At 41.6% G+C, this 17,780-nt stretch overlaps 1 protein-coding gene across 2 annotated transcripts in view; it reads left to right on the top strand.

Moving 5' to 3' along the window:
• Positions 1-735: 735 nt before the first annotated feature.
• Positions 736-17,780, top strand: part of MAMDC2 (MAM domain containing 2) — a 56,474-nt gene continuing 39,429 nt past the window's right edge. Inside the window, exons 1-2 of one of the 2 annotated variants that reach the window (XM_085042300.1) lie at positions 736-975; positions 1,097-1,210. In XM_085042300.1, the coding sequence (XP_084898426.1) occupies positions 945-975; positions 1,097-1,210 (145 nt within the window). In that variant the 5' untranslated portion in view covers positions 736-944. The remainder of the gene's footprint in view (positions 976-1,096; positions 1,211-17,780) is intronic. The other variant, XM_085042299.1, reaches the window with a different exon arrangement.

Here is a 17,780-nt window from a genome sequence, read left to right as displayed (position 1 = left end):
AGGAGAGGGACAGAGAAAATGCAGTGTCAGAATGGTGCATGGTTGGAGAGCGGGAGGGAGTAGCACAGCTGCAACAGTGGAAATTCAAAGCATTCACAAGGAAGAAACATTTTCCCCACAAGAGCAGCCCAGCACTGGAGCCAGGGCCTAGGCAGGCTGTGCAGTCACCAGCCTTGCAAGTTATCAAACTCCAGCTGAGCAACCTGGTCTAAGCTCAAAGCTGGCTCTGCCTTGGGCAGGGTTTGCACTGGACTCTTGTGGTCCATTCCTAACTGAGTTATTCTGTAACCCTATGAACTACAGAACTACAGCTCTTGGAGCATCTCAGCAGCTGCTGGACCATTCTTAGCTAAAAGTGTAAGGGTACCCTGCCATGGTCCTCTGGCAGGGCAGGTTTAGCGGCTGGGAAGAATGGAGGAGCAAGTTGGGGTAACACAGGAGCTCTGGTGGGGTGGGAGCCCCTTTGTCCTCAGCAGATGAGTTTGAGCGGACAGCTTACTATTGTGTGCAAGCACCAGACAGGGAGTACATCCGACAGAGCCAAGCTCTTCGAGTGGTACCTAGTGAGGGTACCTAGTGGCAGGAGCAAAGCATTGCGTACGAGCTGAAATCCACTTAAACACAAGAAGGCACATTTTCGCCGTGCGGGGGGTGATACTCTCGGGCAGGTTGCCGGGAGAAGACGCAGCACCACCCGCTCCGGAGGGCACTGAAGCCTCAGCCCCTCCGGCCGAGAGCGACCGCCCGGGGCCGACCCCGCTGCGCGGCGGAGTGGGCCGGGCCGCCCACCCGCGGTGTCCGCCGGCCCTCCCCGTCCCTCCCCTGCCCGCCCGGCCGCGCTGCCCTCCCTGCGCCCCGGCGGGGTGCGAGCGGCCGCGCTCAGCCGCGGTCGGCCGCGCCCGGCCCGCTCAGCCCCGCCGCCCCCGCGGCTCCCGGCGCCGAAGATGCTTCGGCTCTGCCTGCTCGCCGCGCACGGTAAGCGGCGGCGGGCACTCCTGCCGCCCGCCCGGGACGCTGCTCCGGGGGTGGTGGCGGTCCCCAGCCCGCGGCCCCCGGGCCGGGCGCGCCGTGACCGGGGCTCGCTTTGTCCTTGCAGCTCTGCGGCTCGCCGGGGCCGCCTTGCTCTCGCCCGGGTCGTGCACCTTCGAGGACAGCGCCTGCGGCTACCAGTGGGACTTCGCGCACCTGCCCTGGACGCTGCACGGCGAAGGTGAGAGCTCTGCGCCGCTCCCCCGCTCACCTCTCTCCCCGGGCGCTCCGCTCCGCTCCGCTCCGGGCGCTGCCGGACCCCGCGGCGGGCACACGGCATCTCGGGGTGCCTTTCCCGGGGGAGCAGCCCCCCGAGTCCCTCCCGTGTGGGTGTCCGTCCCCTGACACCTGGTGATGGGCAGGCCCTGCGGGGAGGCATCCGCACACCCCGGCACAGGTATCTCTGCAGCTTTCTGCAGGATGCCTCAGAAATCTCCTTTCCTTCTCTGTCTTTCACTTTCTGTTGGGAAAAGGTGTCTTTTGTCAAACTCTCTCTCTAGAAAACCTCTCATGTCTGTTACATTCCTATTAAGATGCATTATTTATTTTCTAAATATATTTTGGGCTCTACTGCAAAAGTGGATGCACTTCCAGGGCAAGAGACAATCTTTGGCAAGAGTATCTCTGCAACACGTTCAATTAAGACTTCTCCATTTTTTGGTACCTCCAGTTCAACAGGGAAAAGTCAAGTCTTTCATTAAATTGTATTAGGCTTTACAAGACTTAATGCTATTGAAAAGAGAACAAAATCCAGTCACAGCACAGAGTTTCCATGCAACTGTAACTACTTGGTAAGTTTTCAATATAGGCTCCAATTTTTGTCAGAATCTACACGAACATGCCAAAAGGCTAAACAAAAATATATACAGCACAGTTATAACTGGGTGATAAAATAATTTAATTCTGATTGTGTTTTCACCAAATTTTCATTCATTAAGTGAAAGTTGTGCTCACGCAGAAAAAGGGACTATGTGTTTTTAAAGTTTTTAAGCTGTAAAACAGGTGCCAAGAACAATGAAGAGGTGAGTACAGATACAAGAGGTAGACAACCCCTCGCTACCCCTTAATCAGGGCTCACTCAAAAGTGGCTGGTCCAGTTTTGTATTCCACTTGTCACTCAGTTAAGAGCTGACAAAAAAGGTGGTGTTTCTTTTTCCCCTATTTGTATCAGGTTCTCACCTATGCGAGATAAGTCAACCTTCACTGTTACTTTTTAGATTGGTCAGTAGGCTTTGAGAATGTGCAAGGAAAGCTAATTTAGAAAAGCCTGCAAGGATGTCATAATTGAAATACTTGCTTTTTCTTGTATTTATTTAATATTTATTTCTTTGCTTATTTATTTATTTAAATATACATAGATTTTCCCGTGTTTTTGAAAATACTAGTGAAAATCTAGTAACCATCTTTGCTATCCCAGCTATGCCTCCTGACATCATGCCCTCTTAGTCTACCAAGTGAAGCAGCACTTACTTGCTCCTTATGGTTTACAGGGAGCCACATGGTAGTGGTATTGATTCAGCTCCAAGGGACTGTGAGATGCTGGGAGCAATACCTGTAGAAATACCTGGGTGTGCACCATGTTGTGCACATCCACACTACAGTGCTTTAAGAAGTCAGGACATTTGACCAGAGGTTTGGATCAGCAGAAGCCTGCTTTTTTTTTGTTCACAGATCACAGTTTTTGTTGCTGTAGTTTGATTTTTCTGTATGAGCATAAACATACCAGTGGCTGCACAGCTTCTGTTACTGCATATCTTATTTTCAGAGATACGTAACAGAACTGTTATACTCTGGGAGGATATGTGGTATACCAGTTCTCGTAATAGGCATAGTTCTGTCAGCATTTCCATTATAAACAGTTTTTCTGCAGTCTGTAATTTGATCATAGCAAGAGATTCTGTGCAAAGATTTGGCACACAAAGTATTATATTAGTCTCTTCAGAAACACATTCATAGAATGACAACTAAGCCTAGCTGAAAATAATTCATTCAAATCTTCAGAGTAAGTGTGCAAAATGAGTCTTCCTTAGATGCTCTTTCATTGTTTTATCTCATAAAACCATGGTCCTTTTGGCAGCACTGTGTCCTGCTATTTGCTGGTCATGGTATGAACATGTGGTAATTTACTAGGGCAGCAGAGGAAGTTAAAAATGGGAGAGGCACCTTAGCTTTGAATTGTTCCACTTCTCCTTGCATTGCTTCAAAATTGCTTTATTATTGTAAAATACTATTTGTAGTATAGAATTACATTCAGCAGGTCTCTTATAGGGATTATCTGACTTGCAGTGCAAGTTCTTTCATCTTATAAATCTCTCAATAGTGTGGTCTTGTGCCAAACTGTCAAGGTGATGTAAATATAACTAAAACCGTGCCCAGAAATTTCCACTCCATACTTGAAAGTATTTTGCCCAGTTGCCAAGGAAGCCAGTATCTTCTGATGAGCCAGGCACACAGAAAGGAAGTGTGAGAATAAGTTTGGCTTTTGTTTACAGCTGTGCAGTCCCACTTAAAGGAATATGTTTCTAAGCTTCAGCTGCTTTTAAAATGATTTTGCCTTCTCTTTAGTGTTCTGGTAGTTCCAGCACACAAGAAATTCTCTCTCTCTCTTTCTCTCTCTCAAATTTTTTTTTTTTTAGCTAAAGTTTTTATACCTGTAACTGATATTTTAGGGCCCATTTTAGTCAAGTGCAAATCAAAATAAAGTACTCAATGCTACGATAGACAGCTGTTTCACTCCTAAGTGCCTTACTCACAAATCAGGCCCTAGTGAAGGTTGTAGGAGCAGGCTGGTTGTAGGAGCAGCTACACAATAAACAATTCAGGCTTCTGTCCAGTAGACCTGTGCTCCCATAAAACCTCTGATTCAGTGAGACCCTCTGTAAGCCTCAAGGTCTCTCACATGAATTTGAATTCAGGAATAGGACCTTCAGGTATATCAAGGTGGTTTTTTTAACTGTCAACTTTTTCAGTCACTGGCTAGCTTGGTGTTTGCGTTTTTGAACTATAATGACTTTAGCAGGCAAACACCATGCAAGAAAAAACATAAAATACAGAAAAAGCTGAGGACATAAAAGTCTGGTGAGCCTAGTTATGGCTGAGAAGCACACCCAGCTGAGGTCATGGCCCAGGCTGGGTAAGTACAGCATCAGACTTGAGGCAGCATGTTCCTTAATGAGCCAGTTCTGTTCTCACTGTAAGCTGGGAAATTCCATGCAACGTGTTGTGGTTCATGTGTTCGTAGGATACCGACTACACAAGAAATACAGTAGTATTGTTGCTCAGGAAAAGATAGTCATAATGTAATCCTGGTTCTAAAAATGAGCAACAGATGAATTTTTATGGTACCAGTGATAAGATCAGAAAGCTTTAAGTGAGTTGCTCCTATTCATAAACAAAAGGGGCAGTGATCCATTTCAATTTCAGAGGTGTAGGCATGCCCTCAAAAATGTTCTTGCGTTCATGATCCCTCTGAACAGGTAATTTATTTTTAAATTCAGAATGTAAGGCAGAGATCAAACTCTTGGACTCAACCAATGGATAGTAAATTTAGAAATCACATCTACATTCATCACTGTTATGGTTACTAGAGATAGTTGAGAAGTTTGAATACCATATTGCTTCTACTAACACCTGCAGGTATACAGAGCATGAGTTCATGTCCAGTTATTTTGGGGCATAAAGCTTTGCAGATGCATAGTGGCTGATTTCCACAGGAATTCACATTGTCAGCAGCATATGTGTAGTAAGAGAGATACCTATTTAATTTTAATACATACTGTCAAACTGTGTAGGGTAAGATTTATCAAATAATGTTGAGAGTTTCTTTAACCAAAATGCACAATTATTTTAGGGGGCAGACATATTTTGTAAGTGCAAAATGGTCTTTCAAACAAGGGAAGATGCTGTATGTAATAGGCAGTTGAGTAATAAATAAAACTACGGAGACCTACTTAAAACAGCAGTAGGAAACACAGCCTTAGGTCAACTGCAGCCATTCTGAAGTGTTAGATTTGAGCATTTTTTGCACTCTTAGCCCTGTCCAGTAGAGAGCTGACCATAACCTGCTTGTAAGAACATCCTGCTCACAGTGTTATTACAGATAAATTTCATTAGACACAATAACTATGGCATGTCTTTTCTGTGACTCTGGGCAATGTTTACATTTTTGCTTAGAATATCTGTACAGCACTTTGTGTGAGCTGCTATGAGTATGGTTTATTTTCCATTGCCCTTCACTCTAACAGAGACCAGTTTAGTAGTGTTAAAAATAACGTGCATTTCAGCTGTCAGCTTAAATCTGCACTAATAGAGTTTGCTATGCTGCATCTGCTTGCCTGGATTTAAGCCACTAGATAAGAAACTTCTCTACTACCACAGCAACCCATAGGGAAGAGAAATTGTTGGTACTAGCAATGTGCTCCAAAAAGTAAGTGACCATTGTTAAATGTGTCTCTGCACTGCCTAATGAGGTTTGTGCCTCTGAAACACTAAAGCTATATCTAGCAGTTGTTACAGGTGCTAAATGCACCTGGCCGTCACAGGATAATTAACATCTTCATATGCATATTTTTGTGTGTGTTGCTTTCCTTCTAAAATTCTGGAAGTGTGCACTACTTCTCATATCACCAAGGATGTATTTTAATAGCACAAGTTTCAGGGGTTTTAATAATGTTTTCTCTTACTGCAGTATTTTGAAGGAAAGGAGATTCAGAAGAGCGATGTAACATATTACATTACATACAAATATGACCTTTTTTCCTTATCCTTAAACCATATGTCTATCTTTGCCACATTATTCCAACACACTGTTCCTGTGATACACTCCAAACGGGCATCCATCAGGTAAAAATCCATTTATGGAGAGCAGGTGATCAAGCAGCATCACTAACAACAGTTTCAGGAAACTGCAGTTTGTCTTTTGGAACATACGTATCACATAGCTACACTTCAAAATAGATGGAAAATAATTTCAAGAGACAGGACAGCTATTGCAGGCCAACAGATAAGTCAGGCGTGAGAGCAGCAGCATAAGGAATCTCAAATCTAAACATTGCCTGCATACCATTTAAATAGCTTGTATTTACAGCTGTGCCATATGACTTAAAACTGACCTCTTCTGATCTAAGCTCTCTGATCTTGAATGTCACATCATGTGGTTGTAATATGCAGAGTAATGAAGCAGGTGATAGATAATTGGTGATCCTAGATGTTGTGGCACAGCAAGCACAGTTCATATGTGGTGTGTGCTCTGTCATGCTCCATTACAAACCCACTGGCAAATAAATTTGCACATTTGAAGTCTTAGTTTTATTTCCATCTATCTATACTACTTTCCTGTACATCAGGAATCACGTAGTTTGAAAATGTAAAAAAGGTTGTGACATTGCTGGCTTTGTACAGCTCTTGAGATGAGACAGGTGGCCTCACGTGTTTGTGATAACCACATACTTGAGAGTCAAGGAGACTTGCACCAGCTTGTACCTGGCTGCAGCAGAACCAGGCTAGCATGCCACAGTTCTTGTTTGCTGGCAAGTTCTCAGGTGATAAATTCACCCTGCCACAGGATCTTACTGGTTTGGGTCTTCCAAACCTGTAGCCAGAGCATCTCTGCACCGAGTGCTGTCTGATGGAGGTAGAAGCCCTTACATTACCACATGCTCTGTTTTGTCTTGACCTCATAATTAGAATGTTGGTGTTCCTGGCCAAAGTATTTGAATTTGGAGTGACAGCTGTCCTTCCTAATCACTCCTGAAGAGCGGGGAAAGAAAGGCTGGCTCACACAGTTCTTTTACATTTAGAATCTCATGTTCTTATTTTCTTTCACTTCTGGTGCCATCCCTCCTGTACACTCGACTTTGGCTGCTCAGCTAACACTTTTGTGTTAGCTACTTGTTTCTTCCTGCTATTTTCCTGTCTAGTCTGTCACTGGCAGCTTAATAGTAGTACCATGTGTGAGTAGCATTCCATCTTGCTCCAGCCTATTCCTTGTCTTGCTGATCCCAGTATGAAATCTCATATTTTGCTTGCCCAGGTGTAACTTCCATCCTAGGCTTCTGGGTAAGAGCGTTTTTGTTGAACTGTGCCCACTTTGCAGTTATTAGCAATTTTTTCCCCATCTTCAGAGGCAGGTGTTGCGCAAAAAAAAAAAAAAAAAAAAAAACCAATAGCACTTTATGTCCATCCAGGGCTTCAGGAGCAGTTGCTTGTGCATGATGACACTTGTGATAAGTCTGGCCTTTCCATTTGCAGCAGGGGAACAAACAAAGCCTAAACTATTATCAGTGAGTCACTGCATGAGAGATGAGTTTCAAAGCATTCCTCTTCTCCACAGAATAGTAACATTCTCATAAGTGTATTTTCACATACAGCTGTTACTGATCCAGTGCTTACAGAGTCAACAACTGCTGTAGTGCATTTTACACTGAGCCATGGAATTTGGCCACAAGAGAGGGAGGACAACTCTTAGAAAATCCATGTTTACTGAATATACCTTTCAGGTCTGACAGTAGGGTGGTCTTAATTTTGCATGCGAAAAATCTGAAAATAGATCATTTACCACTTGAATTAAAAAAAAAAAAGAAAGGAAAAAAAAAAGAAAAAACTGTAGGAGGTCAAAAGAGTATCTGGGAGTGGTAATGGAGGTGAAATCACCTCAGTCAAAAAAACGACTTGCATGTAACCCCTGGCCTTGCAGATGTTGAAGTTTGCTAAAATTCAAGTACAGACACGTAAATCACTTGCTGAAAACTGCTAGAAATATTTTCAGCTTTCTGAAAAAGAATGAAAGATGCAAATTAACTGAAGTTAAATTTCTTTCAGGAATTTCAGGATGCAGGCATGGTGTGAGTTTCTTTATCAGTAAAAATGCTGTCAGTCAGTATTTTGTGGTTGTTGCACCTATTATACTACATGGATAATAATCTTGGAAAATGACAAGGAAAGCAAATCATTTGCCATTTCATTTTTTGGAGGGAAGGGCAGGTATTTTCAGTATAAATTTTGGTCAGGATCCAATGTTAGTCAAGATCTGTAGTGAGTAAAAGTAAGCTTGCACTTGTGCTGAGAGGATGATCACAGGCAATCCAGAAGCATTTCTACTAGTAAAGAAGACTTGTTCACCTTGCACATGGTATAGACTGTTCAAAATTTTAATAGAAACAGCCTGAAAATGCCCTAAGATTATACAGGAAGCTATCAAATAGAAATATTTGGAAGATTACTGAAAAAGTAAGTCCAAACCAATACAACTAGCTGGTTTTGTTGCATTTTTTTTTGAGTTTTCCCATTGCATTACATTCTGAAATGTTTCATCCCCAGCCACTGTGTGCAAGAGCAGTGCAATCAAAGCTGTATTTACTTGACTGATTAAACTTATGAAATTGGGTCAAATTTTCAAATCTTACATCTCAAGAAAATATACAAAAAATAGAGATATTTTCTTTTAATATTTGAGTTTGTACTGTGTTAATAATACTTTTTTAGCAGTAATGCTACAGAAGGCCAGATAAAAGGCCATAGTGATCCACATAACTTTATATAATGCTTTGATTGCTTAGAATCCTTTATATAATTTATATAAATAGTTTTATTGTTCCCATTGAAAAGAGTAAGCATCTTTTGCCCCATCCTTCCCTGTGTTTCTAGACAGCCAGAGATTCAAGTGTGATTATTGTAGTCCTTCTTCACATGATAATCAAGCCAAAGATTCCTACAATTTTACTTAACAATGTAGTGCTCTTTGATTAACAGAATGTGTCTTCCACACCACATGGCTGATTCTCCAACACATTTTCTTCTGCCAAAAGTGGCTCAAGATCAGTATTTAAGACTGTTCCATGTGTATGATTAATTGTGTTGGTGTACTTTGAATGCTGTTTTAAATAGATATATTCTCTGATAAAGTATGAGCTACATATTACTAGCACTTTGCTCTGTTCTGAAAACCTTGTGAGTCTAGTATGAAAATAACCATGAATCATGGTAATTAGATCTCCATTTGAAACATTTGTCAAACTCTTTTAGGAAACAGAGTCTTCACAGTTTTCAATTAGCAAACCGTTAAAATGTTTAAAGAGGGACTGTTGTGACTTCAGACGTTTCTTCAAATTTGTTGGCCCACAAACTGTATTTGATATAAAAAATGCATAAAGAGCTACAGAAATGGAAGGGCAGATTACAGCTGTTGTATACAAAACCATGGTGAGATACAAAGTTACTGAAGAAAGTAATTCTCCATCTTTCAGATTTTCTTGTTTTTTGGATGTTACATCACTAACAGTTAATCGATACTGTTAGACTGTTGCTTTGTCTATCCCTCATTGTTCAAAAAAGGTTTGAGCAGGCTTCTGCATGACAGTGGTATCTAGGGAAATGCTAATGCATTTGTGGCAAAATGTTATGCCTGGACGGCAAGGAACCCAGACAATCATACCTGATCTGTGAATAAGCAGATTTCCCTGTTTTCTAATAATAACATTAAAGATCATGTTCTAATGCACTAAACAAAATTTAGATTTTCTCTGCAAACACTTCTTTTCAATAAAATCCCATGTGTTCCACAGAGCACTTTCCACTTGCAGTAGAAATCCTCAGCTGATGTATAGATGGGAACCTTAATTGTCCAATGTACTTCCTAATTCATTTGTAGATCTGGCAATGAGAATGTGTCTCCTTTCACAGGCCTCTTTTACATTTGCCAAACAGTGTTAATTTCAGCCTGGAGCATAGTTTCTTGCTCTTCACCATGAACCCATGAATTACCATGAGCATGATTTGAGAAGGCCCTTGAAGAAGGCTGGTGTCAGCAGGTGGGATGAGTGCTCTCTCTGGGTTAGAGAACTGTGGGATGCAGCCAACAGCACTTTAACCTCTGTTTCTTCATTCCAGGGCTAAATGATGAGCTTGGTGCCTGGCAGTGAGAATACAACCAGCCTCGCAGAGTTATAGGTACCTGTAAGGCAAAGTCACTTCTGAGTTAAAATATTTATGGGTGCTGCAAGGCTTGTGAGCACTGGAAGGTCTTTTGGGAGAACATTCCATGTTTTTTATGTTGTGGCAAACTGCAGTGCCTAGCTAGAAACAGCTTGGCAGAAAAGGCCCTGAGAGCCTTGGTGGATACCAAGTTGGACATGAGCCAGCAATGTGCCCTTGCAGCAAAGGCAGCTAAAGGTGTCCTGGGCTGCATTAGCAGTGTTGCCACAAGTTCAGAAGTGACCTTTCTCCTCTGCTCCACACTGTTGAAGCCCTGTCTGGAGTTCTATCCAGTGCTGGTCTTGTCCAGTTCTGGCCTTCCCAGTACAAGAGAGACATGGCCATACTGGAGAGAGCCCAAGGAAGGATCGCGAAGATGATGAAGAGAGTGGAACATCTCTCAAATGAGAAAAGTCTGCAAGAGCTGGGACTGTTTGGCCTGGACAAAAGAAGGCTTATATTATAAATAAATAGAAGTACCTGAAGGGAGGGTGCAAAGGGGACAGAGCCAGGCTCTTTCCAGTGGTACCCAGTGATAGGATCAGGACCAGAGGCAATGGGCACACACTGAAACAAAGAAGGTTCCCTCTGAACATCAGGATGTGCTTTTTCACTGTGAGGCTGGCTGGGAGGCTGTGGAGTCTCTCTCCTTGCAGATACTAGAAAGCTGTCTGGATGTGGTCCTTGGCAACTGGCTGTAGGTGGCCCTCCCTGAGCAGGAGAGCCAGATCAGATGGCTTCTGGAGGTGTCTTCCAGCCTCAGCTACTCTGTGATTGTGTAGTATCTTCATATTTTTGACTGAAAGTTAAAAAAGTCCTACTGCAGTGCTCTTTCAGAGATATCTCCACCTGCAGTAAAAGAACATAAGAATTTCTGGTTCCTTTTAAAGTAAGAATTAAACACAATAGTCACGTGTTATGTGTATATGCCTATTCCATCCTATGCATATCTGAAATTTTCTCACCCTCAGAATTCAAGAGAAGAAATGACAGTTTGTTTTAGATCCCTTGCTAGATGAATGATCTCTTAGTTGTTAGAAGGATATGGAGAGCTTGCTTCTTACTGGTATCTTCAGGGCTTGATTGTCATGTAGCTGATGTTTCTAATGCTCATGGCTGCAGAATTTCATGGGAAGCAGAGATGTTAAAGTGTAGAGCACTCTGATGCATTTTGTGACAGGATCTGTTCTTCATAATTTCCTACTTTTTAAATAATCTCCATTTGAAAGCTTGTTTTGGTGTGTTCTGTTTTCCTAGGCAAACTTCAGCAAAATAGTTGTGCTCCATCTAATCGCTCTTGGCAGATCATTCTGCACATGAGCCTCCTTGACTGAGACCACAGTTTTGCAGCTGTTTGGCCAAAGCAAGTTGAGTTCATTTTAGGCCGTATGAGAGAGTTGACAGTAATTGGCATCATTCTTTATTGGAGCCAGCAGGGAGGCAGATGAATGAATGGGTATTGACTCTGAGTTGCTCTCAGCTCATCAGACTAGGTTCAGGCAAGTGATGAAACAGATATAGATGTCTGTGCTGTCTCCCTTGCATCTGTTTGGGAAATAGAGTCCTTAATTCTCCCAAGCCACGTATCCTCAGGCTGACCTGCAGTTCATTATCAGTATTTATTGCTGTCTGCTCCTAGCAAATCCCTTCTTCTCTCCTTCCCCTGACTGCCAGATCCCTGGTGTACAGCCAAGTGTATTCCCTGCCTAGACATGTAAACACTTGTGGCAAACAATCACAATCATTTACAAGCTGTAGGTAGGAGCTGGAAGCAGCAGACCAGATACCTGGTGACACATTTCTTCATATTTCATGATCTTCCTGAGATATTTATCCCAGGAGAATCATACTAGTGTGCCCAAGTGTCAGGTGATAGTCAATTTTTTTCCTGTATGATTACAGTAGAACAACAGTGAGAATCTGTGGCAGAAAGGAGTAAGGCCATTGTTTTTATATTTTGCCTCTACAATAAATAATTTTCCATTGTAGACCCCAACAGTTTGGTATAATCCTTAACAGTTCAATCCAGAACATTTACTCAATACAGACTGCAAGAAAATTAGGAACTTTCAATACTGCTCTGGGTTTAAGCTATAGCTTGGTTTACTCCCATAGTTGTGGACAAATTTGGATATTGTTTTCCATAGTGTAAACCACTTTTTGATTGTGTAAATTTTTAAGTTCTTAAGGGAAATAAGCTCTGCCTTGAGTGCTAGAGTACACAGGCATACACAAATGCAAACTGCAAATCTATCCCAGTACCTTGATTTTAAAAGTGTAACAAATATAGCAACAATGACTTTTTAAAAGAAAACTGGATTTATTAAATCTTTTCTTCCCTTAGAGGACGGCTTTAAAAACATGATAATAGTCTGGGCACAAACAATGGTAAAATCCATCAGTACACAGAAAAAAGTCTTTTCTAGTCTGTGTCAATACTGGTCTGCTAGTCTGCATTTCCAGCTTTATATTGAGCTTCACAGTACTTACTGTCAGTTATTAACATCTTCATAGATAGCCTCAAAAACTTACATGTAGGTTACATGAATGCTTCATTTTAAGATGTGGTTTATAGCATTTCAAGTAGGGGGACCTTTAACATTTTAAATATGCACCCATATAGCTAGGCAGTGTTAATCTAAGCTATGCTTTGTAGAAGCTTAGTTGAAGTTCACTCATAAGCAGGAGGACTTCAAATGAATGAATCTTTTCTAGTTCCTATACAGTCATTGCTTTGCATTTTAATTCTTACAAGACCTTTTGCAGAGGGATTCCTTTCCTGGCCAAGGATAATCTTGTGTGCTTGAGTGGAAACATGAGAGGCTTTATACCAATACCAGATTGTTCTCTAAATATAGCCACTTCTAGCGGTTATTTTAAACTAAGTGTCAAACTGGAGAGTTATTAGGGCACTAACTGTAGTTTGTTTGAAAAAGAAGAGAGAGCTTTGCATGGTGAAGTTGTCTTATATGGAAATAAGATGAGTGGTATGTGTAGTTTGGACTACCACATGTAGGTAAAAACCAAAGAGCTGTAGTCAGTGTTTGTTTTTATATAAATTTGGAGTAGACTTCACAGCTGATGGGTGTGGAAGCCAAAAATAAGGTTACATGATCAATCATCCCTTACTCACATAGAAATGAGAATCTTTTCCTGTGCTGGGTCAGCTACATATTTTTCTGTTAAAAAGTTCTCTTTACATGGTTGCTTAGATTTTGTGCTGGGGTTTTTTTTTAGATAAGTTTTTAGAGAGACTATTTTGTGTTTTCTGTCAGTTATGCATCTAGAAGGGAGTTTCATTGCTGTGCCTATAGTTGACCTGCAGGTTAGTTCACTATGAGAGGGAAAGCTGAAGCCCAGAGCAGTAAGAAGTCTCAACAGAAGTCCACAGTCTGAAAGTATTTAAACAATTCTGTGAAAAGATAAAAAAACCTAATTTATCTTTGAAACTTGCTGGAAAATGGAATTGCTGCCTGCTGGACATCTGCTCTAGCTGAATCATCCTCATGAGGCCTTTCCTAATTCAGTGGTTGTACCATCTGATTGTGCATGGAGTGTGTGTGACCTGTTCTGTACTGCAGTGTACCCCTGGCAGGGAAGGGTGGCAGACAGAACGTGTTGCTCCAGCCTGGCAGAAGAAGGCAGCTTGTAAGGTCTTTGGGGGAGAGATGCTTGCAGGCTGTACCTGACCAGGGGGTCTGTGCATTTTACTCACATGCTGCTGAGGAGGTTGCATGATGTGCACAGGGAATCTGCTGTAGGGTTCCCATTAGTGTTCCTGTTGTCAGTGTTGTCCCCTGAGCTACCTGAAGGTGACAAGGAACAGCCCTGCAAAGGCATGGAGGAGAGTTTAGAGTGGTAGATTGTCCAAAGACATGAAGGTGTTAGATAGTTAGACCACAGTAAATCTGCTGAAAGAGTCCAGGTCAAAGAGGAATTGATACGCAGCATGGAATTTTTAAATTTAACCAGGAGTCATGGCTCTGCTTTTCAATCACGTTAGCGCTTCCAACTTTTTGTCGCAATAAATTACCAAACAATAAATTGATTTTTTTCCAGAAAGCTGGAAAATTATAAAAAATTATAAAATTATATAATTTATATAAATATAAAAATATTTATATTTATGTTTTATATAAATATATATTTTTATATATTATATAAATATATATATATTTATATATAAATGTATAAATATAAAATTATAAAAAATGACGAAATATTGAGCCCTCTATCAGGCCTCTATCAACCACTTCTGCTGCCCATCACCTCTAGCTGGTAACAATAGTCTTATGTCAGCAAGCATGTCTCCAAGCATCCACAAACAAAGAGCCATAAGTTGGGAGGGAGGAACGACCAGTACTGTGACAATTTCAGTGAGCATCAGAAATGAGCATGGGTTGTCCAGCTCCACACTTTTTTCTTCATTAAATTATTCCCTGGTCAGATTAAAATCAAACTGATTACATAGGTAGTACTCAAAATAATTGATTTTGCTGTTTTCTCCAGTTATGACATATTTTTAATTTTCAGCTAATATTAATTAAATTAATTGCTTTTAAAACACCAACTATAATGAACTACTCTGTACTTATTGCTTTATTCTCCTATCTCACCACCTTTCTGCACCACTGAATTAATATTTAATAATAATAATGTGGAGATAAGCACAACACAGAGACCACCAAAAACTCCTGAAGCCCTCTGAACCATTTCCATAAAGGTCTGTAAGAACGGACTGTGTATGGTAATTGATTTGCATAGAAGGTGAGAAACTAATTTTCAGGGTAGAGAAAACTTACCTAGAAAAAGGCAACTCCACAAAGCCTGGGTGCATGGGCACCTTCAGGACACTGGACACCCCAGTTGGATCAATGTTAGAGCCAGAACTGGTGACATCTTTTTCTTTCTTCCTTTCCTCACTCTCTCTACCTCTTTAATTAACATCTCTCTCCCTCTCCCCTTTCACCCTACCCCTTTATCTTAAACCCATGGCTGTGTGTTTACATCACACTGTTGTGTGTTTATATCACACAGGTCAGAGACAAACACTCCAGTTTCCTTGCCAAGGGTGTAATTTACTAACAAAACTCAGTAAACTTTTGCAGATGACCAGGAGCATCTACAAGTCTTTCATGCTCACTTCTCCTGAAGGATGGGATGCCACACTTACCAAGGCAGTTGCAAAGACATAACTACAGGTTTATTCTCTCATCAGAGATTGAGCTCTCCAGTTAGACCTGTTTTCTGTAAAGCTCTGTGGGTTTAATTTCCTCCTCACTGGGCTTCATGTGGCATGGAGATGTGGCAGAGGAAAGCAGGTTTAAAATTTGTTGTATGCCTCCCCTGCTGAAGTTGGTCTGTACTCTCCTGAAGCAGCTTGGTTCACAGGTCTGAGAACAGCTGGGAAGCAGAGACATTTTCCTCTGCAGAGGATTGCAGGGACAACCGTGGGCATTTCTTGAGGCCAGTTTCCTGACTGCTAGTATTCCTGTACTTTGCCTCAAGAGCTGGAAGTATAACAAAGAACCAATTCCCTTATTTACTAAAGATAAGAGATGTAGAAGACTCTGATTTCTTCTTTAAAGCTGATTTTAAAAAAGCCAACATGGAAAAAAGGAACCCCAATTGAAAAAAAACCCACCTTTTGCAAAAAATAAAATAGAGCAGTTTTAAAGATAAGGAGATAACCATGTATATGAGTATTTGTCCTTTGTTGCTTTCTTTGTAATGCATGTTGTATCCCTTGCTTACTAAAGCATTGTGTGCTTTTTTGTTTCTTAAAAATGTGCATAAAAATTAGTTACCTATTTGCATGATGTATTTTATTGATCCTCTCCATTATAATTTTAACTTTTTTAAATGAAAAGTAAAATATATATAGCAAAGCTCTTTGTAGAATTCTTGTGTCATTACACTTTCCTAAATTCCTAAATTCCTAAATGTGAAGATTTTTTTGGCTTAGATGATCATTGTATACTAGGTCAGCTCGTATCAGCTTTTTGGTAGCATTAGAGACCAGGCTTTTGGAAAGTGGTATGTGAGCCCTTGTGCTTTCTTCCCTTTCTCAGAGCACTGCAGTTATAGGAATACTGGTTCAATACTTCAGGTTATTTCAGTATCATGCATTGAAAAGTTGTCTTTTTGGTTTTTTCCAAGTTCCCAATGGTTATAAATATTCCCCTTGTTTTCTAAGATAAAACTTGGCAAGCATCTTCTCTTGTGGCCTAGTTTGCTCTCAGCGTCTGAGGTGTGGAGAAACAACAGCTCTCGGAGTTTCCCACTCTGTGTGCTCTGGAAGTGAATCTTTTTCCTGCTTCCCATTAGAGGGAGAGGCTGGGGACCATGTCAGAAAGTTGCACTGATCCCACGTTTCATGTCTCTTGTGTCTGTGTGTTGTGAAGCAGCTGTTGATGCTATTTGAGTCTGTAGCTTGGAGCAGAGGCTAGAAAACACATTCCTACACCATCACTTTTGAGAGTCGAGCAGCCTATGTATGACATTTGAACCCAAAATAATGGTTGTGCAGCTTGTCTAATTGCTCATCAACATTTGATAAGGAATTAATTGTCTCTGTATTCCCAGAGATGTCCATTGATGCTTCTTGGACGAGCACAGCTGCAGATTTCTTCAGTAAACAATGAGCTTTCTCTGCAAGCAGCAGAAGTTTCTGACTCCGCAGGGTAACAGGCGAAACTGGTGGGATCAGCTGCAGGGACAGACTTGAAAATGTGTTTCTTGAATTATTTCACTAGAAACAAAGCAGTGAGTCACTGCCGGTGACCAGCCAGGCATGCCAGCACTCCTGTCAGCGCTGTGAGCAGTGCAGGGCGCGAGCTCCTGCCTTTCATTTCCCCTCAAGGGACACACATTTGCAGAAAATACTTTTCCAGCAGAGAATTCACTCTTCCTGGGGAAGCTGTAAACACAGAGAAAATGTGTTGGGATCGGCACTGAATGTGTTTGTTGATGCTGTGTGAACTTTGCTAACACCTTCAAGCATTCCAGAATTTGCCTTGTCTCAACTTCTGAGCAATACTTTAAGGCAAATATGACACTAAAAGGCATTCTCAGAAAAAATGGACTAAGGACTTTTTTTAGAAAGACCACACAAAGCTTGGCAGATAGAGCTAAGTTATTTCTGCAGGGTTTATGTTCTGCTTAGTTTGTTTTTATTCAGGATAAAAGCGAGGCATATACAGCTTAGTTGGGCTCGTGTGTTGATACAGTTGATACCCCAACCAGCACAAGCAGTCCTCTGCACTGAAAAAGGGCAGCAGGAACTGGGAGGGAACAAGAGGGCAATGTTGCAGTGTGTTTATTCTACATTTTATTCATACCTGAGCATCTATCTGTGATCTCTCTTGGATACTAACAGCCAGTGGGGAGGAGGCGAGGTCAGATCTGCTGGTGCCTTTTGGGGTTCTTTGAATGCATTATGAGCAATACATTACAGTCCACATTTGCATGGGAACCACTCGTTTGGGGTAGTGTTAAGTGCTTGGTGAGATTTGGCACTCTGAGTGTAAGTTAATTTAAATGGTGTTTTATGGATTTACCTAAACTGTGCTGATGTCTGTGTGATCACCCTAGGATCATAGAATCACAGAATATGCCAAGTTGCAGGCAACCTGTCAGGATCCTGGAGTCCAACATCTGGCCCTGCACAGGACAGCCCGAGAGTCACACCATGTGCCTGAGAGCATTGTCCAAACTCTTCTGGAACTCAGGCTTGGTGCTGTGAGCACTTCCCTGGGGAGCCTGTTCAGTGCCCAGCCACC

This window comes from Lichenostomus cassidix, chromosome Z (assembly GCF_008360975.1).
Source record: "Lichenostomus cassidix isolate B80296 chromosome Z, HeHo_3.0, whole genome shotgun sequence".
Taxonomy (NCBI): Eukaryota; Metazoa; Chordata; class Aves; order Passeriformes; family Meliphagidae; genus Lichenostomus; species Lichenostomus cassidix.
The sequence above is the reverse complement of the archived record's forward strand: the minus strand, read 5'-3'. Positions and strand labels throughout refer to the sequence as shown.